Source organism: Myxocyprinus asiaticus, chromosome 6 (genome assembly GCF_019703515.2).
Source record: "Myxocyprinus asiaticus isolate MX2 ecotype Aquarium Trade chromosome 6, UBuf_Myxa_2, whole genome shotgun sequence".
NCBI lineage: Eukaryota > Metazoa > Chordata > Actinopteri > Cypriniformes > Catostomidae > Myxocyprinus > Myxocyprinus asiaticus.
In genome coordinates, this window is record NC_059349.1 from 38,014,452 (window position 1) to 38,041,800 (window position 27,349).

The following is a 27,349-nucleotide window of genomic DNA, read 5'->3' on the forward strand; positions in this document are numbered from 1 at the left end:
AGCGTATTGGTGTGCATGTTAACACTTATTTTTGAGCATGTATACAGGCACATTCTTACACTGATTATGCTTAATAAGCCGACGAAATGTGTGGTCATGTAAACGGTTTTGTTTTATCATGGTAAGGTCATAAATGGTTAATGCAAAACCAATCTACAGGTAGATTTATGCCCATTACTCATATTTTATGTGGCATGTAAACACCTTTACCAGCGTTCCTACCATCTTATCCAATTTGCCCATGACTGTTTACGTTTTGATATCAAAAGCACAGAATAAGCCAATGACTTCAAGTTTTCATTTAAATGCAGCTTTCTTGCATTGTAGGATTTTTTAATAAGCTGATTTTTGGTAGTTATCAGCATATTGGTGTGCATGTAAACACATTCTCTTCTGAAACTCCAGAGGAGACACATGAGATTATTAAGATCCTTTTCGCAGGTGAAAAATCTGGGTGGCATGAGATTGAAGCAAAAGTCACCCTTTGCTATCCTTTTAATCTCATTTGTGATTTGTATTCTTTCCTACCGGGGATCACACCATTTAGCACAGATACACTCGCTGTGTGCATATAAGTAAACTTTTGCCCACAAGAGCACATTTATATTCGAAGAAAGGCCCTGTTAATACATTTTATCCACAGTTAGCACAGTCAAGGTAAAGGACGGCAAGGTAAGTAAGACAAGCTGATTAGCCAAAGATGTGAGCATAGGATTAGCGATATAAAGGAAAAAATCTGTTTGCAAGGGAGGATGTGCCTGCATGCCAACCAGAGAAAGACCTATTGTGAAACACAGCTGATGGCCAGTTCAACTTGTGTTGAAACTGGAAACAGAAAATAAATATAAATTCCAGAGCTTTATGTTCCAACATCTAACCATGCCCTTCCTTTACGGATGATTTAGCAATGCACAACTGGTTAAAGCTATAACAAAGTAGAGAGGATAGCAGACCTTCCTGATGAGCTAGGGCAGGACAGCGACGGTTGCAAAAGTGCATTTTTGTAATGAGACTAAATGAATATAATCAGGAGTGTCAAAACATACAATGTAAAATATTCTTAACATGTCTTCCAGAGGAAACTGTAGGTGGAAGTGGAATGTGGCATGACAGAAAGCATGCAACAGATTCTCTCTCCTCTCTCTGTCTCTCAGGTTTGTGTGGAGAAGACAACAGGCTCTGGGAATGTCTGCTTTGATCCATTGATAGGGTAATAACACCGTGTACTGTGGAAGCCTGATTAGCTGACACAAAGCCATTCAAACTCCTGCCAGAGATAAAATCATGCAGAAGGCCAAGATGTGTTTGACAACATGATTAATGAATGCTGTACAATTGTACTCTTATCCTCGTATTTCGAGTGAGCACTCACACATACTGTATGTTCTGTTTGTTGTAATGAAAGTATGAATCATCAACACTCTTTATACTGGTGATACGCATGGCAACCTTTTGAGCAATGTTGCCAGGCAACACTACGGAACACTGGCAGTGAGAGAAACAGGTCCTGCAGTCTGTGCAAAATACTACATGTTACTGTTATTAGGCATAGCCTTTTCTTGTATCACATATGTATTTGTGTAATATTTGCTTTACATCAGCATTGTTCTTCAATATGCCTGTGAAATGCAAACAGCCTGTGCTGCTGTGCAAATGCAAAATGCAGAAACTACATTTTTTGTCAAAATTGATCCATGACCGATATCAGGTCTCTTACATCAGGGGATTTCAAACTGGGGGTCGCCAAGGGGTGCAAAGTAGTCTGCTGAAAATGTAGGAGAAAAAAAGTGGGGGAAAAAGAAATGATACCTTTGTAAAAAAGTAAATCTTTGCCAAATTTGAGATTATTACAGTGTCATTATGCTTTCTAAAGACTGATTGCAAATCACATTACATTTTAATTGAATAGAAAATGTTTCTATACACATAAATATTTTCCAGATAATTTTGCAAACAATATGCTGTATTTATAATATCACTATTTGTCTCATACAATATACAGTAAATGGGTTTTTATACATAAAAAATGTATGTACATACTGTATATACAATATACATGATATTTGGAGGTCCTTGGGGCATCAGAAAGTTTGAAAATCCTTGCCTTGGTCTATCTGTCCTTTGACAGACAGATTTGGCACAACTATGCTCAAATTCAGTGAAAAGGAAGTCAAACTATTTTATAAACCACATTTGGCTGGACAATCAAACACCTTGAAGCCATTTTTCTCAGTTTCTGTGTGCATAGTTACTGCGTGCATAGTTACTGCATTTGGGTTTGGTAGTAGTGTTGTATAAGTGTACATCATGTAATATTCATATCTCAACAATGCTATAGCATTTCTAAGGTTTTTTATTTATTTTATGTGCTGTTGTAGTGTACTGTATATTGTTGCAAAATACTTTCCAATCCTGTTCTATAAATTATAAACTGTCAGTGAAGTTATGCACTCCCCTGCTTGTCCGAAACGTTGTTTTGGTCGCTCAGTCCGACAGGCTATTTTTCCAGCATCTGCAGTGCATTAGTTGTAGTAAACAAATGCAAGCATGCATGCACTTGCACATACTCATGGATCAGTCCTAATCCCTTAAGACATTAAGTATTGCTGTGCAACTTTGTGTTAATGATACTGACTCAGTCCTAGCAAAACCAACACCTTTGCAGTGTGCAAAACAACAACAACTGACAGTGGCCACTGTCATTTTTCCACCACGAAAACATTCTGTCTGTCCCCCATAATCCTCCTTGTATTTTCCGCCCCACCCTGCTGCATGCTTGCTGTTCAAGCTTGTATATAAAGATCAAGAGTGTAGTGAGCTTTGTCCTGCCTTTGCTACATTCTTTGCAGGTGCAAAGTTGAAACATAAGTGCATACCAAAACCAAAGTCAAAAGCAAAGATACACATTTTCTCTTTCAATTCTGTGTAATGCCTGCACACACACCACTTATGTAACATCAATGTACCACCCTGAGCTTTGTTGTCTTCCCCTGAAAAGAAAAAAAAAAAAACAGTTGAGCTGTGTTTACGCCCTACCCAGCACTTTCCTCTAATGTGTATTTAACACATGCTCTGACTCCACTCCTTCCATACTCACATGTCAGGGCAGAATACAATGAGAATTCCACCACACTCTCTCACGTGCTGCTTCAGGTTGTTTACCATCTGCCAGCTGCTGGTTAGCTGATTCTTTCCATCTTCTTTTTTAAAAAAGGCACCCGACATTCAGACAGACTGTTTCAATCTCACTTTTGCACTTATCCTCTTTCATCTTCTCTTTTCAAAAGGTCGAGTACAGCAAAGGTGCAGTCAAACAGTGTAAACAAGACCTACAGGATCTAGTGCACAAATGCACAGAGGTACAGATTTGCATAAATGGCTGTCACACTATGAATATTTGTGCAAAGTGTAAAACTCAATGATAACACTTTACAATAAGGTTCTGTTCATAAACATTTATTATAAATGGTCATTAGGTATCATGAACAAATGAACAATTCAATTTTACAGCATATATGTGTTTTAATGTTGAAAATGCACGTAATCAAAACAGGTACCACGAAGAATCAATCTTGTAAAAGTACTGTTCATTGTTAGTTTATAATGCATTAACTAATGTAAACGCATCTGTGTTTTGATGTGAAAAATTCATCAGTATACACTGAAATATATACGAGCCAAAACATTATGACCACTCAAGAGGTGAAGCGAATAACGTTGAACATCTACTAACAAGGCCACATGTCAAGGTCTGGGTAGATTAGATGTTAAGAGATCACTCAGTTCTCATAGTCAACATGTTGAATCCAGGAGAAATGGGCTGGAGTAAAGACCTGAGTGACCTTGACAAGGGCCAAATTGTTATGGCCAGACGACTGGGTCAGAGCATCTCTGAAATGGCAAGACTTGTGGGGTGCTCCCGGTCAGCAGTGGTGAGTACCTACCAACAGTAGTCTGAAGAGGGACAAACAACAAACCGGTGACAGGGTGTTGGGCACCCAAGGCTCATCGATGCGCGAGGGCAACGAAGAATATCCCATCTGGTCTGAACGACAGAAGGTCTACTGTGGCACAAGTCACAGAAAAAGTTAATGATGGTTAAGGGAGGAATGCGTCACAACACGCAGTGCATCCCACCATGCAGCATATGGGGCTGCATAGCCGCAGACCTGTCAGAGTGCCCATGATGACCCCTTTCCACGCAAGCGTCGGAACTGAACCTTGGAGCAGTGGAAGAAGGTCATCTGATCTGATGAGCCCCATTTTCTTTTACAAAATGTGGATGTGAGCACTGTTTACCTGTGGAAGTGTTGGCACCAGGATGCACTTTGGGAAGTCAACAAGCCGGTGGAGGGAGTGTGATGCTCTGGGCAATGTTCTGCTGGGAAACCCTGGGTCCGGCCATTCATGTGGATGTCAATTTGACACGTGCCACCTACCTAAACATCGTTGCAGATCAGGTACACCCCTTCATGGCAATGGTATACCCTGATGGCAGTGGCTTCTTTCAGTAGGATATGCGCCACGCCATACTGGACACATTGTTTGGGAATGGTTTCAGGAACATGATGAAGAGTTCAAGGTGTTGCCCTAGCCTACAAATTCCCCAGATCTCAATCCAATTGAGCATCATTAAGGAATGAGTGACTTTTGAGCAGGACACGTAATATTAGTGGGTGTCCCTCACTACTTACGAGACATGGGACGCACTTTCCCAAGAGTTGCACAACATATTTAGTCATTTTTTGAGTAATGGCCAGTGTATTTTCATGCCCTTCTGTTTTCACAAAATGTACTGTTACCACTTAATGGTCAGGTAAATATATTTTGTGTAATAGTCCAGGCTGAAAACACATCTGTTTACCTGAGCTGCACTGTTCTCATTTTATTTCAGTTTACATCTTCCTATGCATTCTTAATTTTAACTTTCATTTCTGTTTCTTTTTTCTTAATTTGTAAGACATTTTTATAGTCTTAAATAATTTTAAAATGGACTTTGTGTTTTTATTTTTCTTTCTTTATCCCATCTATTTAATTCACTTTGAATTACCATTGTGTATGAAATGTGCTACATAAATAAACATGCCATGCCTTCCCTACTGTGTGTGGAAGATATATCAAATAGGCAAGTTTAGCCAAGAGTCCCAACGATACAGAGTAACATTTTGTCTTTATTTCATCTACTTTTTTGATATCATCATTTTTAAACAGGAATATCCACAAAATATTAACAGTGTGCAAGAAAACATGATTTATGGCACATCCGAGAAGAACAATTACAAAAAATAGATATATTTCTTCATAATCAAGGCAGAAAGATACATTTGCATACACAGGAGAAAACACAAAATAATGGGACAGGCTAAGATTGGATTCTACTGGCTAAGGACTCGGCTACAGAGATTACCCACACAAAGCCTAAATCTCAACTCTTACGGTCATGAAAGAGCTCAATGGTGTGTGAATTCGAACAAGGAATTGAGGTTAAGGTATTATGGCCTCCTCAGCACCTTAAGTGTTCTTGCTGTGTGCAACACAAATTAGAAATGGACGCACTCCCTAGTCCTAACAGTTTCATACAACAGGTTTCCCAACACAGCAAGCCATTTTCTCATTGAAATGATTGCAGGGTCTTTTTAAATCTAAGCATAGGGAATTGTCAGCCTAAGGTGGTGAAAGCACACTTAAGGTAAAAACTTTACTTTGGAGCACAGTGCATCCTAACCCACTGTGAGTCAAGAGGGTGGAGAACTTAATTCTAATAAGCTGACTTTCACAGTGTTTGCTCCAGTGTAATACCATCAAACGTGGTACAATGAGTTTAACAGTTTGGTTGGTGTCTGGTCACTTCACACCTATGTTTAAAAGTTTGATTAGTGCTACTTTTATCTCTCCACTGACAAACTTCATCATACTTACTGCACATTTGCAGTGAAATAAAGCACTTCTCCAGAAAGGCTTTTTCCTAATGTGGATTCCTGATATAAGTGTATTTTTCTTTCAATTACATCATTAGCTAAGAAGTCCTCAGTGAAATTCTAATGTAATACTTCAAGAGATTAAATTACAACCCTTCATTACATAATACTGTACATTTCGCCCCATAGTACTCAATCTGTCTCTCAAGTTACTTTGAAAGCAACACTGTACAGGATACAGATTTTCCAAGCACTGTCTCTGTACTTTACCACAAAGGCCATACCCATGCTGATCAAACCAACTACAAATTAAATGGCTAGTTTAACCAAACATGACAATTCTGTCATCATTTAGTCACCTTCATGTTGTTCCAAACCAATATGACTCTCTTTCATTCATGGAACAAAAAAGGAGATGTTAGGCATAATCTTAGCCTCAGTCACCGTTCACTTTCATTTTATATAAAAAATAAGCAAAGAAAGTAAATGGTGACTGAGGCTAATATTCTGCCTAATATCTCCTTATGTTGTTCCAAACCTATAAGACTTTTATATGCAACACAAAAGAAAATGTTAGGCAGAATTTTAGCCTCAGTCACCATTCACTTTCATTGTGTGGAAGTAAATAGTGACTGAGACTAACATTCTTTCTAACAGAGAGTGAGTCATTCTGGTTTGAAACAATGATTACATAATTGTCATTTGTGTAAGAACTATCCATTTAACTCTTTGCTTCTTAGTCCTGCTCTGCCAGCATGCTTGGATGTGCTTCACTGATAAGCTCAAGCTCGACAGGAAGTGATGTCACTGAGGCAGCTCTGTCCTCTGCAGGCTCACTTGTGGGGAGCAGTACAAGCAGGGAGAAGTGTGATTCTCTGTTGTTCTCTGGACTACTGGATGACTCATAACCATCTTGTGACCTCTCTACTTATCTTAGTCATGCTTAATACGGGAGCTGATGACAGCTTCCTTTGGGCTGCAGGGAGCACAGGCCACCTCTGTCCCCCTTATATAACGACAGTATTTCCGAGACCCATTTTTCTGCACACTAATGTTAATTTCACCATTTAAAGAGGAACAATGGGGCAATTATATTTTCAGCACTTATCCCTTTAGTGCACTGCTCTATACTGCGAGCGAGTGTTTGGGGACTGTCAACTTCAGTCACCCATGGTGGTGCACAAGACACTTACTGGCCAGTGATCATAGATCATGTGCTGGATGCATATAGAACATGCAGAGTGGTGGCTTGACCTTGCCCCTCATCTTGCGATTCTGCATGTGACTGCTCGGGCAGAGCCAAACCCAGTGGCCTGTTGCATAACGCTAAACATCCTGCTCTTCATACAGAGCAACTAACAAGACTTATCAACACGAACCACCTCACAAAACGTGCTTTAAATGTATCAAACTGGTACAACAGCCTGAAAACAATGCCTTGAGCACCTTACATCATCATCATCATCATGTGGGCTTTGTTTACAGTGTCCATAATTCATTCCATATTTCCAAAAAGGGAGCAGGTAAGCAATTTGCTATCACATGTACAAGCACCAGAGCTGTCCGTCAATTCCTTGTCTAGTTTGCTTCTTTGCCTTGCCTTAAAGAGGACAAACTGGATGACTAAATATGAATGATGGAGGAAACAGAAATATTACACAAAGATTACAAAAAGATAAAACACCCACAAAAAAATTAATCCGCTTTTAGTTATCAAACACTGTACAGTATCATACTCAATGACCAGATTCCATGTTTCCATAGAAAGAAATTGGAACAAACAAATCCAAAACAACTATTCTCAAAGTTAACACCTCTGAACATGTCCAAAAGAAAGTTTATACATTTTTTTTTCCTTCTGTATGGATTTTACAATCAAGTTTAGTTTCAGAGAATAAGATTGGCCTGTGATATGCAGGGGTTTAGACTTTTAATTTAAAATGCCATACTAATTGATTCTGAAAGGTAATAGCAATTTTAGGGGGCTGATTTCAAGATATTTGACTACAAATGTTGCATCCAAACATTTAAGTTACTGTTCCAAATACAAGTTCGGCTTTAATATCGGCACATTAAAAGGGGCTGGGAAAGACGTATCAGGTTAATATTTTCTGCATTATATAAAATTATTCCTTTTATAGTGTCTGAGGATTCTGAAATATAGTATAAAGACTAGAAAAAAGAAAGCATTAAGCCTTATGTTTTTATCGATGAAAAGAAACACTATAGCTCACAAAAGGACTGAGAAAACAAAAACGTAAAAATATTGGCAACACTGGTTAATGTCTTGAATCCCTTTGTAAAACATGAAATGTGCTGTTTTGATAAAGATAAGCATACCTGGTTTCAATTTTGGCCATACAAATCTAAAATGAACCTTTAGCTTGCAGATCTAACACAACAATGGAGGGTTAATACTGAACAACCGTTTACCACAGTGTGACTGGGCTAGCCAGCTAGTCAGTCAGCATAAACATGACTGTCTTCCTCTACTCTCCCCACCTGACTATGGTAATAAGGTCACACACTGCACTCAAAAACATGCTGGAGTATCTCTCAGTCATTTAAGCACTGTATAATTAATGTGAAACTGTTTACAAATTCCAAAATCTGCCACCTGTTAAGTAAGTCTATATGCATGAATGTAGACAGTGCACAAATGCATAGATTCATTCATATAGACACGCTCAACGCAGGGCTACATGACGCTAGGTATACAGACATCGCCCCAAATAGTTTTGTACTAAGAGAGTGTGGCATTTATTTTCTGGAGAATACTGTGGATTCCAGATCAAAAGAAGTGTTGGACTGAATTGCCCATTGACTGGGGATGGGCACTGGTTAAAGTGGGACTGGGAGAGCTGGGCTAGAGAGAGTAGCTATAGAATGATGCAAGGTTTCTTGTCTTTGAAAGGGTTCTCAGAGGTGGGAACCCCCACCAGCAGAGGGTCACTGCGGGCATGCTGCTCACAGTAACTCATGAGGTCCGCAGCAGCCTTAGACACCTGAAAAACAGTGGAAGAAGAAAAACAAATTAAGCGACTATGATCCAGTTAAGTGAACAATTACAGTTATCAATATACATCTTTTTTCATATTTTTTATTTAAAGGAGAGTTGAAAAATAACATGAGATAATGGTGAGAGAGAGGAAACAGGACCTGAAATGTTGCAAGCTGAATTTGAGCATTGCCCATAAGAGCACCACAACTTAATGTTTTGGAGCATGCACACCAGGCCACGACACTGACATACAGTCTGAATCATTATTATATACAGTAGCTATCTGAAATATTCTTACTGGTTAACTGCGACACTCTATGGTCAAATATATTTGTATAATGACAGCTAAGCCATATTGATCATTGTCCCAGGCAACTGATTCCCTACATCAGGGGTCTTCAAAATGGGATCCATGATCCCTAGGGGGTCAGAAGTGATACTACAGGGGGTCTGCAAATTATTTTTAATCTCAAACTAACTTTAGTGAAAATAAAGTGTGTAAAACAAAAATACAGTAACTCTGCAAAGTTCAGTTAAAACTTTCATTGTCCCTTCCACATTAAAATGTACAGTGGGAAGAAAACGTATGTGAACCCTTTGGAATTACCTGCATTAATTAATTCACTGGTCTTAAAATCTGGTTTAATTTTCATCTAAGTTACAATCACAATCTGTTTTATCCAAGAACACCAAAAATTATTGTATTGTTCTTGTACATCCTGAATACATCATTTAAACATTCAGAGTGTAGGTTGGAAAAAGGCTAATGACATTAACAAAAGCTAATTAGAGTCAGGAGTTGGCAAACCTGGCATCCAATTAATGAAATGAGATTGGAGATGTAGGTTAGAGCTACTTTGACTTACTGTATAAAAAGCACAACAAAAAAAAAAAAGATTTCAGAAGACCAACGATCAAGAATTGTTGCTTTGCATCAAGCTGGAAAGGGTTACAAAATCTCTCGAAGAGCTTAGATATTCATCTGTCCATAGTTAGACAAATTGTATATAAATGGATACGATTTAGTACTGTGGCTACTCTCCTTAGAAGTGGCCGTCCAGCCAAGTTTACTCAAAGGGCATACCGCAGAATGCTCAATGAGGTAAAAAAAAGAACCCTAGAGTGACTTAAAGGAATCACTGGAACTAGTTAACATCTCTGTTCATGACTCTACTATCAGAAAACATTAAACAGTCATGGTGTTCATGGCAGGACACCACGAAAGAAGCTGCTGCTTACCAACAAAAACACTGCTGCGTGAAGTTTGCCAAAGACCACCTTGACACTCCACAGTGCTACTGGGAAAATGTTTTGTGGACTGATGAAACTAAGGTTGAATTGTTTGGGAAGAACACGCAGCACTACGGATGGCGTAAAAAGGGCAGTGCATGCCACCATGAAAACATCATCCTAACGGAGAAGTATGGTGGAGGGAGCATCATGATTTGGGGCTGCTTTGCGGCTTCGGGGCCTGGAGCGCTTGCCATCATTGAGGGAAAAATGAATTCCCAAGTTTATCAAGATATCCTACAGGACAATGTCAGGTTGGCTGTATGCCAACTGAAGCTCAGTAGAATTTGGGTGATGCAGCAGGACAATGAACCTAAACATCGAAGTAAATCCACAACAGAATGGCTTAAAAAAAAAGAAAATCCACCTTTTCAAGTGGCCCAGTCAGAGCCCAGATCTTAACCCAATAGATTTGGAGGAATGGCCTCAAGAGATCCGTTCACACCAGACATCCTAAGAATATGGCTGAGCTGAAGCAGTTATTTAAGGAATAATGGTCCAAAATTCCTTCTGAACATTGTGCAGGTCTAATCCGCAGCTACTGGAAAAGCTTGGTTGAGGTTATTGCTGCCAAAGGAGGATCGACCAGTTTTTAAATCCAAAGGTTCACTTACTTTTTCCACAGTACTGTGAATGTTTAATGGGATGTGTTCAATAAAAACATGAAAGATTATAATTGTTTGTGTGTTGTTAGCTTAAGCACATTTTGTTTGTCTACACTTGTGACTTGAAGATTAGATCACATTTTATGACCAATTACTGCAGAAAACCAGCTAATTCCAAAGATTCACATATTTTTCTTGCCACTGTATGTAGTAAAATTAAAACGTAATGTTAAAATGTATGACTCCGTATGGCAATGATTATTATAATGGCTTTGAAATGTAGCATTCTAACAAAGTAAATGCATTAATATGGTATTATATGCATGTTATTATAGGTCGGGCTTAAAATGCAACACTCAAATTTTATAAAAAAAATGTAACAGGGAGTCCCTGCCCCATCGCTCTATCCACAAAGGTGTTTCTTGTTTCTCGTATCACTCTGCAGTTACATAATTACTTAATTCAACTCAAATAAATATTTCATGACCAATTTTTTATTGGCCGAGTAAAAACCCTGGGCATTGTACAGTGAGCTGATCATTGTTGCAAATAAACCCCTTCATGGGTGAAACAAGACATGACCATCCTAAAAGAGTTTATTTTGTGATTATGACTGTAGATTATCCATTACTTGTTTAATGGGAAAAAATATATATATTGCTACCACTTCATAGTAAACATGTTGCAAGGAATACTTCACTTAAATTATGCCTGTTTGAGTGAAGAGTTTGTGCTGTATACCTTAATGCGTTCAAAGCCTGCTTCAATCCTCAGCTGCTCCACCAACTTCCTGGCCTGGGCTATGTTATTAGTCGTCGACATTCTCTGCCATCGGTTATCGTGGCACGTAAAAGGAGAAAATTCTACAACAAAGGAAAGTAAAAACAAGGTTAAAACAGAATCTAAAGCATTTATTGCGTATGGATAATGCATGTGATAAATCTATGGGATAAAATATGACTTGTGGTAGCATCTTTCAAATTTACATGTGCAAAGACAGCTGAGAGTAAAAAATAAATGCATAATATTGAGCTAAAGGCCATGTCTCTCAATAACTTCCAATAAATTCCAGCCTCTAAAATTATTTAGCTTGGTAAATAAGTACATCAGGATGGCTGTCTAACAGTGCTGACCACACAACCACCCAGAGACTTCAGCTCCAGACCACCCAGCTCAGGAGAAGCATCAATCAGACAAACAGTACAACTGAAAACAGGTGCTGCTATCCTTTGAGGCTTAGTGCACAGACTATTCTTCTCCCTCCTTGTTTTATGACCATCTAAACAACAAAAAAACAAAATTTGTTCAACTAAAACAGTTCAGACTAGGGATGGATCATGATGGTCATCTAATCGTCCAACAGCCGATAAGTGAGGTTGACTACTTTATCTAAATTTTTTATTATATATTTGTTTTGGTATTTTTAGCAACAGTTTTAATTAGTGTGCCGTACTTTAGCTGTTAAACAGTTCGCACGATAAAACCTTCTCGGAAAAGTTGCATCTGTAAAGGGATGTTCTGGGTTTAATACAAGTTAAAGCTACACAATATAACTTTTGGCCCTCTAGTGGTTAAATAGATTAATAGTAACTCATTTATAGACTGTCATTGTTACCAACCAGTGGTCAACATCATTTCAAGACTCACATGTCCTTGTAAAGCCTCAGACTAAAGGATTTATTTATATAAATTACTGCTGTTATAAATAAAAATACACATGTGTGCTAGCAAGTGAAAAGTTCTGCACCAATTAAGTATAATTATTGTATTTCACTACACAAACACAGACGTGTGTGTGTGTGATTACACAACTATACATAAACCATATCAATAAAATATCTTACCAATTGAGTAAGAAAAAAGCCATCTCTGGGTCGCTTTTAAATCCTTTCAGATCTCGGAGTTGTCGCCACCTCTGAAAAGCTAAGCCGATGTTGATTCGGGTTTTATTACGTTGCTTTCCCTTTTTGCTTGTTGATTCAGCTCTGTTTGGGGTTTCTTTGTTTTTACAAATGGTGATTTCCCGGAGGTTTGCCGTTTTGAATGATCCATGGTAAACTTTTCTCATTCGTTGTGATGACAAACTTTCAGCTTGATACTACTCCCACACCATACACGTGCTACAGTAGCCGGAGATTATTTTCTCTGTGTACGAATATGACGTGAACACGAACGGACGAATGACGCATGTATGCAATTTCCCATGAAATCTGTCCAGACAGCTCTAAAATATAAATCATTAATATAGTTTTATCAAAGTGTATTTGGGTAAAGACATGTTTTGGAAGATGGATTTGGTGACCAGGGAATTTTCATTTTTGGATAAACTATCCCTTTAAAACCAATTAGTCAACTAGTAGCTCAAGCAACCCACCAACTAGCCAATTTTGAAAATATGTAGTTGTGCAAATCCCTTGCTCACATGGACATCCACCCTTAATCAAGTCATCATGAAATAATAAGTCTGAGAATATTTCCAATATATAGACAATTTAGTGTCTAGTCAGTTCAAAAATAGCCATGAACAGAATGAAGTTGGTTCACCTTATACTGACAACTTATCACACAATAAACACAATATCGCTTTGAAAAACCATACCTAAGGTAGCATTGTGAAGTTATCTAGGGGTTTTCTGAAGTATAAACAGTGGTTTGCACAACACAAACCTTTCATACACAACCACCTAAAGGTCATGTTAAAAACCACTTACACCAAGATGTACATTTAAATAACAGGACACCCGCAGAGAGATGAGTATCAAAGTAACAACATATACAGAGGAAACATTAGAGGCAGTGAAAGGTTTCGTTCTTTCTTGAGACAAACACACTCCTTATACGGCCCCCTCCCTTTCTGTACACACTCCCAAACTTGTGCTGCACCCCTCGCTTTCCAGGTCATTCCTAGAAAGGCCATAGTGCTGAACACATTGCTCAGTGCCTGGGCTTTGTCTTCTCACAGTAAACACAGTCTCTTTCACGGCACGGTGTGCTGCATTCCAGGAAAAGGGCACAGCAGTCCTGCATATATAACTGCAGCACTCTAGAATACATTGGCATATTCATTCAAACATGCAGGTCTCAAAGGACGATGTCTCTCAGCAGAGTATTTTCCAACCACGTCTTCATTAAAAAAAAAAAAAAAAAAAAAAAGAAACCCCTCATAGGAAAAATTTGCTGAAATGCAAAACGTTTTGATACATAGAGCCATAGTGTGCACCAACTAGGCTCCAAGCAGGCTGCTGTAATTGAACCTCATTCATTTTGTCCATGTAGTACATTTTGAATGCTACATGGAAAAAAGTGACAGATGTTGTTTGAATTTATTAAAACTACTCCAGGGAGGTCACGTGACACCATGCAAGGATCGGACGTTTGAATGGCGAGCTCTACGCACTTTGCTAGTTTTAACACTTTTAATGATATAAACCGGTGAGATTCGATACACTCTGTTTCATAACTGTTCTAGGAGGACAATGTCAAAATCTTCAGGCTCTGGAGACATTAAAAGACACTTACGTGCTCAAGCTGATACCCCCAAGAGGGCCGCGAGCCAGGGAGTCGATCTGGTCGGAGAAATGCGGGAAATGCGGTGAGAGATGCTGGGCGTGTCGGAAATGCTGACGAAGGTCATGCTGACTTGGAGGATCTTGCTGTGATACGTCAATTGATCACTGCCATGGAGGCGAAGTTCTCTGAGATGGTCACAAGAGTGGGGGATGTAGAGAAACAGATTGATTATATGGTGTCATCGGAGAGGGAATTATCTGCTAATCCGCTAGCAACCAAGGTGGATTTGGAGCGTGTCTGGGAGAAGTTGGAGGACATGGAGAACCGTAGCCGGCAGAATAACATCCGTATTGTCAGAATTCCTGAGGCTGAAGAGGGTCGGGATATGGTGAAATTCCTGAATGGGCTCCTTCCGAATCTGCTCGACATAAAAGGCCATAAACTGGAAATCGAGTGAGCTCACAGAGTTCCGCGGAAGGAGACAGGCCCCGATCAATTCTGGCCAAATTTCTGAGATTATCCAATAAAGATCTTGTGTTATACGAGGCGAGGAGTAAAGGAAGGCTTTCTTGGAAAGCCCACAGCATTTTCTTGTTCCCAGACTTTGCGAATTTGACAAGAGAGAAACGTGATTGATTCAAGGACTGCAAGAAACTTTTACATCAATGGAAGGTTGCTTTTGCACTGATATTCCCGGCCAAATTGAAAACAGATGCTAAGGAGGGCCGTAAAACATTCACATGCACACAGCAAGCGATGTCCTTCATAAAGTCAATGGAGTAAGTAATTTTGAGGTACTCACGTTGCAGCCGAGTGGACTGGCTCACTGATCATTTCACTTGACTGTTTGAGGACACTGAATGTTTTTTGTGCTGGTTCCACCTAGTGGCTGGAGTTTATTTTGCAGAGCGGCACACCTTCGGGACAGATTTGTGGATGAATCTACACGCTCTGAGTTTTTCCGCCTATTGTCTGGAGTTTGTTTTATAGATTATCTTTTGCTATGTGATTCTGTCTCATAAAATTTGTATAGAAACACTGGACTTGAGCAATCCGATGGCAAAGTTGTCACGGGGGTCCTCGTAGGCGTACATGGACTGTTTGAGTTTGGAGGGATGGACGGCAGTTGCCGATGTCGTGCGCGGGGTTAATGCACACGTTTTTCTTTTTTCTGCTTGTTTTATTCCGGGAGATGTTCGGGTTTTAATGGTCGCACCAATGTTGGAATGTGGTCTTTATAATTTTGTCTTTGACACACAATCTATTTTTTATTAATGTCAAAATGTCAAATGTTAATATGAGTGGATTATTTTTTATAGTGCTGGCTCGAGTAAGAGCAGGGGAGTCATTACACTTTTAAGTAAACATTTACAATTCAAATGTCTTAGAGTAAAGATAAATTAGGAAGAGTCAGTATTGTTTCAGCTGAAATTCAGGGGCAAAGTCTTCTTTTGGCTAATATTTATGCACCTAATGTGGATGATCAGGGCTTTTTTACAGATCTTGAATGGATGTTGCAAGCCGCTGGCACCCCTCATGATATAATATTGGGAGGAGACTTTAATCTTTTGATGGACTTTAATATTTTGAAAAATGGTCCTTGATCATAGTGAAGCAAAAGTGTGCAAGCCCGCTAGAGCAACAGTGACGCTTCACAGGATGTGTAAAATTCTTAGTCTTACAGATATTTGGAGACTTTTGAACCCATCTTGTAGGGACTATAAATTTTTTTCGTCAGTCCATAAGATTTACTCTAGAATAGATTTTTTTTAGAATAGAGACGCCATGTTGTTTTGTCACATGACTCAGTACGTCTAAAGTTTAACCCTTTACTGACAGCCCAGAGTCTTCTGAACTGAGATCAGTCGGTTTAAATTATGCTTTGAGTATAATGAAGACAAAATACAACATCCACGCATATGTACGCGGTGTCGCACAAGGTTAAAACTCCAGCAGTGTCGTTTAAAGCAATATGCCACCAAAGGCCATGCATTACAGTGATTTTACCACAGGTATTGTAACTAAAAAGTACCTAAAAGGGCCTAAAACCTCCTTAAAAATAATAAAATCACTATAATTACACAAACTCAAGTGGCTTATTGCTTTTATTTAAACAGCAGCAACAGCAATATGATAAATGACACCAATATATAATTGTTTCATTTATTAACATTAATAATCAGATAAACAATTAGTCCGCTAAGTAACATAGTTGATTATCCTAACTGTAGCCTGTTTATGGTTAACAAGCAACATAACTTGCCACATTAATAGAAATTGCGAGGTCATAAGTGCAAGTTTATCAGGATTTTACAACAGGTTTTAATGTGGCTCATTTAATCAGAATTTAGAGTCGTAACTATCCGTTTAATAAATAAGAATTTAACAATTCTGTGGTATTTCTCTGCTGTTTGAAGGCAAAACTGGGATGCAAGGGGGGTTACCAAGCACACTTAATTTTTGAAAAGTGGTTTAAATTGTAGAGGGTTAGACTGTGTCACAACACACCACTGAGTGCCCTGAACTCCCTATGGATCTTCAGGGTTATTTACCCTTGTCCATTGCTTAAACACACACACACCACTCCTCATTTTCTCTGTCTTAGCTGGAATCAGGCTCACGTGCATTCACACCCTCCTCTTTTGCATAACTGCAGTCTGCAGCGCCAAGGAAGTCTCCAAAACAGACGTCTCTTTCTCCCCTCAGTGGAATTCTGATCCAGTGAGGAAGAGGAGGAGGAACGGGGTCTGAGCGGTTATTTTCCCTTCATCGGAAAACTGCACTCCACCCTTCAGTCCTAATGTTCTATTTTAAGCCACCTCGATATGTAAGCTGTTGCATATTCAACAACATAAATGTACATGAAATACAGTATATAGTAAAATGTAAGTAACAGACCATAAAACATAATCTGCATGCCTCCAATATTTTTCATACTGACCACATTGGTATACCCCTTAAACATCTAAAAATATTAATAATTCCAGGATGCTGCATGTAAACAGCAGTGGTCAAGTAAGAATGTAAAGTATGCATCACCCTAAGTAATTCAGTTTGGTGTCAGTCTGCTTGGATATGCACAAAATTGCAGACAGACTCTTTTCCCAGTTCAAAGTGAGGCGGGCTGCAGCTCCCGCCAGCTTTCCAATCAAGTGGTAGAATGTGGTATTAAGTCAAAAAGCCCTCGCGTCTAACGGACACCTGGTGGCAACATGCCGGCTCACTCAGTAATCTCACCAGGCCCCAGATGCTTTCTACATTCCCGCTCTTTGAGCTCAAGCACAACGCTTGGCGGGAAGACCCTATATGACTGTTGAAAAAGTAGTGTGATGAAGAAAGGGGGGGAGAGAGGAAAAGAGAGTGATCAACAGGCCCTGACCAACGGCCCTTCGAATCTGGCAGAGGAAGATGTCTAAGTGGCAACAGCCAATAAGATTAGAGCCTGGGTGATTCTTTTGGCCATATTTGTCTGGTTACTATTTAACTCCCATGTTCTGTTTGGGATCTAAAAGACCCCAAGGCCTTTTCAATAGCTCAAAAAACATATTTAACTTTGAAGTATCAGGTTGAAAGTTCATGTGTTGTCCTAATCTTATGAAAACTGATTGTAAACAAAATTTCTACTTTAAAACACATTTCAAAAATCCACATAATTGTTGTTACTTATGCTTGGGGTCTCAAAGACCCCAGATATGAAACATTACATAATGCAATGAATTTTTATATGCTATTCCTTTATGTGCATTCCAGTCAGTTATTTATTTTGATTTGTTTTATTATATTTTTCTACAATTATTTTTTTCACTTGGATTAAACTGAACCCAAAATGTATTTTTATTCTTTTTCTTTACTATATTAGATAAGTCACTTGTAAACAGACAGGTTAAATATTCAATAATATTTACTGACTGGGTTTGGATAAAGAGCAACATATCAAAACAAATTAAAGGGAAAATAAAAAGTTGTTTACATTTACTACTTGGCTATTATTTTTTAAATGTACAACTTTGGGGTCTCTAGGAAATTTTTTTACAGTCAATCTCAACAGCACTGCTACACAACTGCTGATATCAATACATAAAATTTATATATAAATTACTATATGAATACACTATTACTGTACATATATAATTATTACAAATAAAATAATATAATTTAATAATAATAATATAAACATCATTATAATATTGTCTTTGCTGTGTCAAATTGTCATAATAATATTCTAATATTCAAATAGCTTGGTACAGAAATGCTATCAAATTTCTCTTCTATAGGCATCATTAAACGCAACAGCAAATTTCTCATTTAAAAGAATTGTTAATTATCTCATCACTTACCCTCATGTCATCCCAGATGTGTATGACTTTCTTCTGGTGAACACAAACGAAGATTTTTAGAAGAATATCTCAGCTTTGTAGGCCCATACAATGCAAGTGAATGGTGACCAGAGCTTTGAAGCTCCAAAAATCACAAAGGCAGCATAAAAGTAATCCATACGACTCCAGTGGTTTAATATACAGTATCTGAAGCAATGCAACTGCTTTGGGTGAGAAACAGATCAATATTTGAATCCTTTTTTATTATAAATCTCCACTTTCACTTTCAGAATGTTGAAGTGAAAGTGAAGATTTTTATAGTAAAAAAAAGGAGTTAAATATTGTTCTGTTTCTCACCCACACCTAAAATACAGCTTCTGAAAACATGGATTTAACCTCTGGAGTTATATGTATTACTTTTATGCTGCCTTTATGTGATTTTTGGAGCATGAAATGTCTGGCCACAATTCACTTGCATTGTACAGATTTACAGAGTTTAAATATTCTTCTAAAAATATTTACTTGTGTTCTGTAGAAGACATACACATATGGGATGGCATGAGGTTGAGTAAATTAAGAGAAAATTTTCCTTTTTGGGTGAACTATACCTTAAACATTTAATGAACTGTAGATAAGAGGTATAAAAAAAAGGGAGTTCCCTTCATGTCACCAATGACCGAGTAGTTATACTGTGTAGTTGCGACTCCAAATGATTAAGATGACTGTTTTGTTCCCCACCCTTCCCTGTTCCTTAGAGGCTCGCTCAGCTTCTACAAGGCCTCTTACAAGAATCAGAAACCGAAAACACATACTGTTTGATCAGCTGCCAAACAAAATGCCAGAAATGTTTTCCTCAGTTTACAGGACTTTCCAGGATAACAGCACAAGCTAGAAACAGAGGGAGGGAAAGGAGGGGAAAAGGAAAGAAAAAGAAGGGAAATGGATGGGATTTTTCATCTCCCCACTGACATCATGTGACTACCGCATGCGCACAGTGGGGTATCAGCATGCTTGTGTGCTTTTGACTGTATACGTCAGGGTTTGACAAGTGGCTGAAACAGACAGATGTATAGAGAGACACAAAGAGGCAGACAGACTGATGACCAAGCAGACAAAAAAAAAAAAAAAAGACAGCCTGGGTCTTGGTGAGGGACAAATGACTGAAGTGAGAGGAAATTGCTTAGATGGGCTTATACAATGTTTTCCCTGCAGGCTCGTTACAGTTACAGTTCTGGCAGACACGTGTGCCGTGTAGCAAATTGTCTGATATTGCAGAAATGCGAACAGAGTGCAACAGTGACCTCGCTCTTTTTTAGCTGCCTTTGTTCCGGAAGTATTTTTCCCGATTCATTTTGTCCATAGGGATTTCAAAAACATTCTTCAAAAAGGGTTTTAAGCCATGAACCAAATCAATCAGCACTGAGATGAATAACAACAATTCGAACTTTGATTTAAAGTTAAAAAGTCTGTGAAAATCGTGAAAAAAGACAAAGGTACTAGAATGAGTGCTTAACATCTTTTACGAGAGAATTAACTACATTACATTTACATAACATTTATTCATTTGGCAGATGCTTTTATCCAAAGCGACACACAAAAGGGGAGTAATATATCATAAGCGATTCATCTTGAGACAGCAGTACGAAACATGCTGAATTACAAATTTCACTTGCATCAGAATAGTAGTATCCAAGACAGATTATAGTGCAACAAGTATATAATTTTTTTTATAAACACTTAATGCACCTGTGGAACAGTTGTTAAGAAGCTAACAGCTTAGAGACAGTAGGCAATTAAGGTCACAGTTATAAAAACTTAGGACACTAAAGAGACCTTTCTACTGACTCTGACAAACACCAAAAGAAATGCCCAGGGTCCCTGCTCATCTGCGTGAACCTGCCTTAGGCATGCTGCATGGAGGCATGAGGACTGCAGATGTGGCCAGGGCAATAAATTGCAATGTCCGTACTATGAGACACCTAAGACAGTGCTACAGGGAGACAGGAAGGACAGCTGATCGTCCTCGCAGTGACAGACCATGTGTAACAACACCTGCACAGGATCGGTACATCCAAATATCACACCTGCAGGACAGGTACAGGATGGCAACAACAACTGCCGAGTTACACCAGGGACGCACAATCCCTCCATCAGTGCTCAGACCGTCCACAATAGGCTGAGAGAGGCTGGACTGAGGGCTTGTAGGCCTGTTGTAAGGCAGGTCCTTACCAGACATCACCGGCAACAATGTTGCAAACCCACCTTTGCTGGACCAGAGAGGACTGGAAAAAAGTGCTCTTCACTGACAAGTCGCGGTTTTGTCTCAGCAGGGGTGATGGTCGGACTCGCGTTTATTGTCGAAGGAATGAGCGTTACACAAGGCCTGTAGCGGAATCGATTTGGAGGTGGAGGGTCCGTCATGGTCTGGGGTGGTGTGTCACAGCATCATCAGACTGAGCTTGTTGTCATTGCAGGCAATCTCAATGCTGTGCGTTACAGGGAAGACATCCTCCTCCCTCACGTGGTACCCTTCCTGCAGGCTCATCCTGACATGAACCTCCAGCATGACAATGCCACCAGCCATACTGCTCATTCTGTGCATGATTTCCTGCAAGACAGGAATGTCAGTGTTCTGCAATGTCCAGCGAAGAGCCCGGATCTCAAACCCATTGAGCACGTCTGGGACCTGTTGGATCGGAGGGTGAGGACTAGGGCCATTCCCCCAGAAATGTCCGGGAACTTGCAAGTGTCTTGGTGGAAGAGTGGGGTAACATCTCACAGAAAGAACTGGCTTGGAAAATTCTAGAAAATGTCATCAAGCCTTTAGGCAATTAGCCAATTAGCTCCTGATAAGCTAATTGGCGTCGATTGGAGGGGTACCTGTGGATGTATTTTATGGCCAACCTTCAAACCCAGTGCCTCTTTGCTAGACATCATGGGAAAATCAAAAGACCACAAAAAAAAATTGTGGACCTCCACAAGTCTGATTCATCCTTGGGAGCAATTTCCAAATTCCAAAAGGTACCACGTTCATCTGTACAAACAATGGTATGCAAGTATAAACACCATGGGACCACGCAGCCATCATACTGCTCAGGAAGGAGACGCATTCGGTCTACTAGAGATGAACATAGTTTGGTGCGAAAAGTGCAAATCAATCCCAGAACAACAACAAAGGACCTTGTGAAAATGCTGGAGGAAACAGGTAGACAAGTATCTATATCCACAGTAAAACGAGTCCTATATTGACAACCTGAAAGGCTGCTCAGCAAGGAAGAAGCCAATGCTCCAAAACTGCCATAAAAAAGCCAGACTTCAGTTTGCAAGTGCACATGGGGACAAAAATCTTACTTTTTGGAGAAATTTCCTCTGGTCTGATGAAACAAAATTTTTACTTTTTGGCCATAATGACCATCGTTATGTTCAGAGGAAAAAGGATGAAGCTTGCAAGCCGAAGAACACCATCCAAACCGTGAAGCATGGGTGTGGCAGCATAATATTTGGGGGTGCTTTGCTGCAGGAGGGACTGGTGCACTTCACAAAACAGATGGCATCATGAGGAAGGAAAATTATGTGGCTATATTGAAGCAACATCTCAAGACATCAGCCATGAAGTTAAAGCTCGGTCGCAAATGGGTCTTCCAAATGGACAATGACCCCAAGCATACCTCCAAAGTTGTGGCAAAATGGCTTAAGGACAACAAAGTCAACGCATTGGAGTGGCCATCACGAAGCCCTGACCTCAATCTGATGGGCAGAACTGAAACAGCATGTGCGAGCAAGGAGTCCTACAAACCTGACTCAGTTACACCAGTTCTGTCTGGAGAAATGGGCCAAAATTCCAGCAACTTTTTGTGAGAAGCTTGTGTAAGGCTACCCAAAACGTTTGGCCCAAGTTAAACAATTTAAAGGCAATGCTATCAAATACTAAAAAAAATTATGAAAACTTCTGACCCTTTAAGAATGTGATGAAAGAAATAAAAGCTGAAATAAATCATCCTCTCTACTATTATTCTGACATTTCACATTCTTAAAATAGTTATCCTAACTGACCCAAGTCAGGGAAAGTTTTCTTTGATTAAATGTCAGGAATTGTGAAAAACTGAGTTTAAATGTATTAGGCTAATGTGTATGTAAACTTCTGACTTCAACTGTACCAACGATTAACAACCTTGGAGCTCATGGCAGGATGCTACAGCATAGTTAAAAATCGATTTCTCTGGGGCCTGGTAGCTCAGCGAGTATTAACGCTGACTACCACATCTGGAGTCGCAAGTTCGAATCCAGGGCATGCTGAGTGAATCCAGTCAGGCTTCCTAAGCAACCAATTGGCCCAGTTGCTAGGGTGGGTAAGGTAACGTTGGGTTAACCTCCTCGTGGTCGCTATAATGTGGTTCTCGCTCTCGAAGGGGCGCGTGGCGAGTTGTGCGTGGATGCTGTGGAGACTAGCGTGAGCCTCCACACGCGCTAGGTCTCCACGGTAATGCACTGAACAAGCCACGTGATATGATGCGTGGATTAACGGTCTTAGACGCGGAGGCAACCAAGATTCGTCCTCCGCCACCTGGATTGAGGCGAGTCATTATGCCACCACGAGGACCTAGAGCACATTGGGAATTGGGCATACCAAATTGGAGAGAAAAGGGGATAAAATCCAAAAAAACAAAAACATTATCTATGGAGAAAATAAATTGGATATATATATCCAGAACCCTACTGTTGCGGTCTTTGGGGAGTGTTTTCTATAGCCTTTCTTTATAAGAGAGAAGTCATAATGTAACTATGTAAGCTTATCATTTTATTATTGCTGTTATGATGTTGAATTCTTGGAGTTAGTGACATGTGCAACACCTTACCTAAACGTTTGAACAGACAGGTGGAGCTGGCACTACCTGTGGTGCATCACTCCATGGTACAAACAACACATTGTAAAAACTTGTTTGGAAGACAAAAGAGGCATTTGATAACGTCTTTGTTACTGTCTGAATCGCTCACATGCCAAGCAACTTTATGATAATACCATTAAATTATCAGAGTAAAAAATGCTCGGTAAGGAATTCATTAAGCATTTGTTTAAATATTCAGAGGAATTGATGGAATGTTGTCCAATGCAATTTGGGCAAGAAACTCTTGTTAAGATAAATCCTGTTTTCACAACAAGTGAACACCAGAAATACTCCTAATAGGATACCAATGGAAACAGCATCCCAAGGTGAACATACTGTGTTATAAAAAGAACTTTGCAGAAACCAGTAGGTACCTGCAGAAAATGTATAAAACCATTTATACCAATTGTCTTTGAAACAAACAATGCATGCAAAAATCAGCCAAACAAAATATGCATCACATATTTTAATCTTAAATTTTGAAACAGATAGGGCATGTTACCATAAATAACTTCACAATACAATACACATCATGATACAGAGGCCACGATATGTATCAGAGTCCATGACACGATATGTATCACAATACATACAAGCTGAATTATGTAATTTCTGCGCCACTAGTGCCCCCCCCACAAAAAAACTGCCACTTGTCAAACAAAGAGATAGTCCACTCAAGACATTGGTTGAGAAACATTGTTTGGGCAGTCTAAGTGGGTCGCTCTTTTCAATTCTCTGTTATATCGCGTTTTATCCATGATGCCTCCACTGCAGATCTTTGGCATTTTCCGCACATCGGTTGAGAGCAGGGTAAGAAACTAACTTTTTTGTCCCAATTTTACCAGCAACTTTCACAATGCATGTACAGCTATATGCAAACTGCTGGATTTAAAGATATTTGAACTCAAGAGTGCCTCCTTAGATGGCCTGAGATCATTTGCAGCACTCACATAAAGAACAAAACTGTTTACAGGCCACTGACATACAGAAGAAAGAAAACTTCATATGGGCATTCTGTGAGAAGCGCTTGCGCTGCGCTTACTAACAACAGAGCGCCACTGAACCTCTCAACAGTGGATCACACAATCACACATGTGAGCTGGCCACTTTTCTTTCATCTGTTCTTCAAAATATAATCAAATGTTTTCCTTAAAGAGCGCATCTTTGTGTATACGCAACAAAATCCCTTGTCAAATTTCACTCTTGCCCTGTTTAGACCTGGTATTAACATCCGTCTTGGGAGATCCGATCACAAAAGGACAGCACTAAAAACAGGTACGAACGGAGTCCGAAACATAAAGGTTGGCGGGAAGATGAGCTAAATTACCTGACACTGTTAAAAAAAATACCTGCCTTTTGGTTAATTTCATACCCCGATTGAGATTAATAAAAGTGCAGATCGCCGGCTTTACCTTTGTCATGTTATGCAGTACTTCAGTTTTGCAGTGTTTGGATTAGGGATGTGGACAGATAGTCGACATTCGGTTAACTGTTCGACGCGCCACTATACGAAAACCAAAATCACTATTCTATTATTCTACATGAGCAATAGAAAACTGACCAGAATTCCACAAGTACCGACAAAATGTCGGGTTTTCTGGCCGGATTGGAGTCAGTTTTTCAAGTATAGGGCGAGTTAGGGGCTGTACAAACATATTTTTGTGTGATTCTGCGCTCTGCTGCGTCGGCCGTTGCACTGAATCTCACTGTTTTTTCTTGTAGCATCTCGCCCTGGATCGCCGCATTTCTAGAAACCAAATAAAAGTTAAAAATAACTTTCATTTTTATAAACGCATCTCGAAACACCTGCATTGTGTTTTAATCGTTGTGCTGCGTTCTGAAGTAGTTCAGGTTGCAAAAAGGGACTTCATGTGACTGTTACACCATTAAACATGATTCCAGGTTGTTTTTCACTGAACAAAGTTTCAGCACTTGATAAACGTTAAGTCTTTTTTCCCTTTTGCTCTGGTGTGCATATTTATGTACAACAATTACACAAAAAGTTATTGTTAAAATTCAATGCCATATGTTGTTAAACCATTCAAAAATCAAAACACCACAAAGAGGCTATTTAACCACAGCACTGTAACTCCACGCACATGACAATATTTGCGTTTGCCATCTCACGGAAATGTGAACCTGCCCGGGCATAGCACATATACAGGCGTTGACCGTTTGATTATATTAATTTGATTTTAATGTGAGATTTTATCATTTGAAGAGCTATGTATTGTGCTATTTAGGCACATAGCTATTTTGAGTAGTATTTGAGGAAATTTTACTGCACTAAAAGTTCTTTATTCCCACATCCCGATGAAAAATCTAAGCCTTTGTGAAACTCCTAGTTAACCAAATGTTAAAAATGGTAACCGTGCACATTCCTAGTTTGGATATAGTGTGAGTCATGTCTTACTCCCAACTGCCGGGTTTAGGCAAAAAGCCAAAATGCACATACAGTTTAAGTCAGAAGTTTACATACACTTAGGTTGAAGTAATTTTTTAACCACTCCACAGATTTCATATTAGCAAACTATAGTTTTGGCAAGTCGTTTAGGACATCTACTTTGTGCATGACACAAGTAATTTTTACAACAATTGTTTATAGACAGATTGTTTCACTTTTAATTAACTATAACAGTTCCAGTGGGTCAGAATTTTACATTCACTATGTTAACAATGCCTAAGTAAGCAGCTTGGAAAATTCCAGAAAATGATGTCAAGCCTTTAGGCAATTAGCTTCTGATAGGCTATTTGCCCAACTGGAGTACCTGTGAATGTATTTTAAAGGCCTACCTACAAACTCGGTGCCTCTTTGCTTGACATCATTGGAAAATCAAAAGAAATCAGCCAGACCTCAGAAAACAAATTGTGGACCTCCACAAGTCTGGTTCATCCTTGGGAGCAATTTGCAAACACCTGAAGGAACCACGTTCATCTTTACAAACAATAATATGCAAGTATAAACACCATGGGACCACACAGCCATCATATCGCTCAGGAAGGAGACGCATTCTGTCTCCTAGAGGTGAATGTAGTTTAGTGCGAAAAGTGCAAATCAATTCCAGAACAACAGCAAACGACCATAAGAAGATGCTGGAGGAAACAGGAAGACAAGTATCTATATCCACAGTAAAAACGAGTCCTATATTGACATAACCTGAAAGGCTGCTCAGCAAGGAAGAAGCCACTGCTCCAAAACCGCCATAAAAAAGCCAGACTACCGTTTGCAAGTGCACATGGGGACAAAGATCTTACTTTTTGGAGATGTGTCCTCTGGTCTGATGAAACAGAAATTGAACTGTTTGGCCATAATGACCATCGTTATGTTTGGAGGAAAAAGGGTGAGGCTTGCGAGCCGAAGAACACCATCCCAACCGTGAAGCATGGGGGTGGCTGCATCATGTTGTGGGGGTGCTTTGCTGCAGGAGGGACTGGCGAACTTCACTGTGACGCAGGACGTGGTCATGTGTCATTCATCAGGGAAAGAGGAAGTGGTAAGGGCCATCACCTGGTGACTGTTAACACTAAACACATGTCTCATTAAAGTGACGATGAAGACGTGCTTGAAAAGGCTGCCGAGAATGCCAGAGAGACGGAGAGAAGCCAGAGTCGCTACGTGTGTACTAAAGACTTTGTTGTGAAGCTGAAAAGCCAATAACTTGTTGTGAAGCTGAAAAGCCAATACCTTGTTGTGAAGCTGAAAAGCCAATACCTTGTTGTGAAGCTGAAAGGCCAATATTTTGTTGTGAAGCTGAAGATAACTGCATTAAAAGTTGACTCATGTGGACTGTGAAACCGACTCATGTGTCCTTCCTGCTCAAAC

The 27,349-nt window shown here is 39.5% G+C and overlaps 1 protein-coding gene and 1 long non-coding RNA gene across 2 annotated transcripts in view; one reads left to right on the forward strand and one right to left on the reverse strand.

The window, feature by feature from the left end:
* Positions 1-3,110: 3,110 nt before the first annotated feature.
* The window catches only part of LOC127442243 (uncharacterized), a 30,739-nt gene continuing 6,500 nt past the window's right edge, over positions 3,111-27,349 (forward strand). Inside the window, exons 1-2 of the long non-coding RNA XR_007897455.1 lie at positions 3,111-3,178; positions 3,288-3,359. This is a non-coding gene — a long non-coding RNA (uncharacterized LOC127442243). The remainder of the gene's footprint in view (positions 3,179-3,287; positions 3,360-27,349) is intronic.
* LOC127442240 (guanine nucleotide-binding protein G(I)/G(S)/G(O) subunit gamma-7) overlaps positions 5,152-27,349 on the reverse strand; it is a 44,618-nt gene continuing 22,420 nt past the window's right edge. Inside the window, exons 3-4 of the mRNA XM_051700119.1 lie at positions 11,556-11,677; positions 5,152-8,923 (exon numbers count right to left, since the gene is read on the reverse strand). Of these exons, the coding sequence (XP_051556079.1) occupies positions 8,798-8,923; positions 11,556-11,636 (207 nt within the window). The 5' untranslated portion in view covers positions 11,637-11,677 and the 3' untranslated portion in view covers positions 5,152-8,797. The remainder of the gene's footprint in view (positions 8,924-11,555; positions 11,678-27,349) is intronic.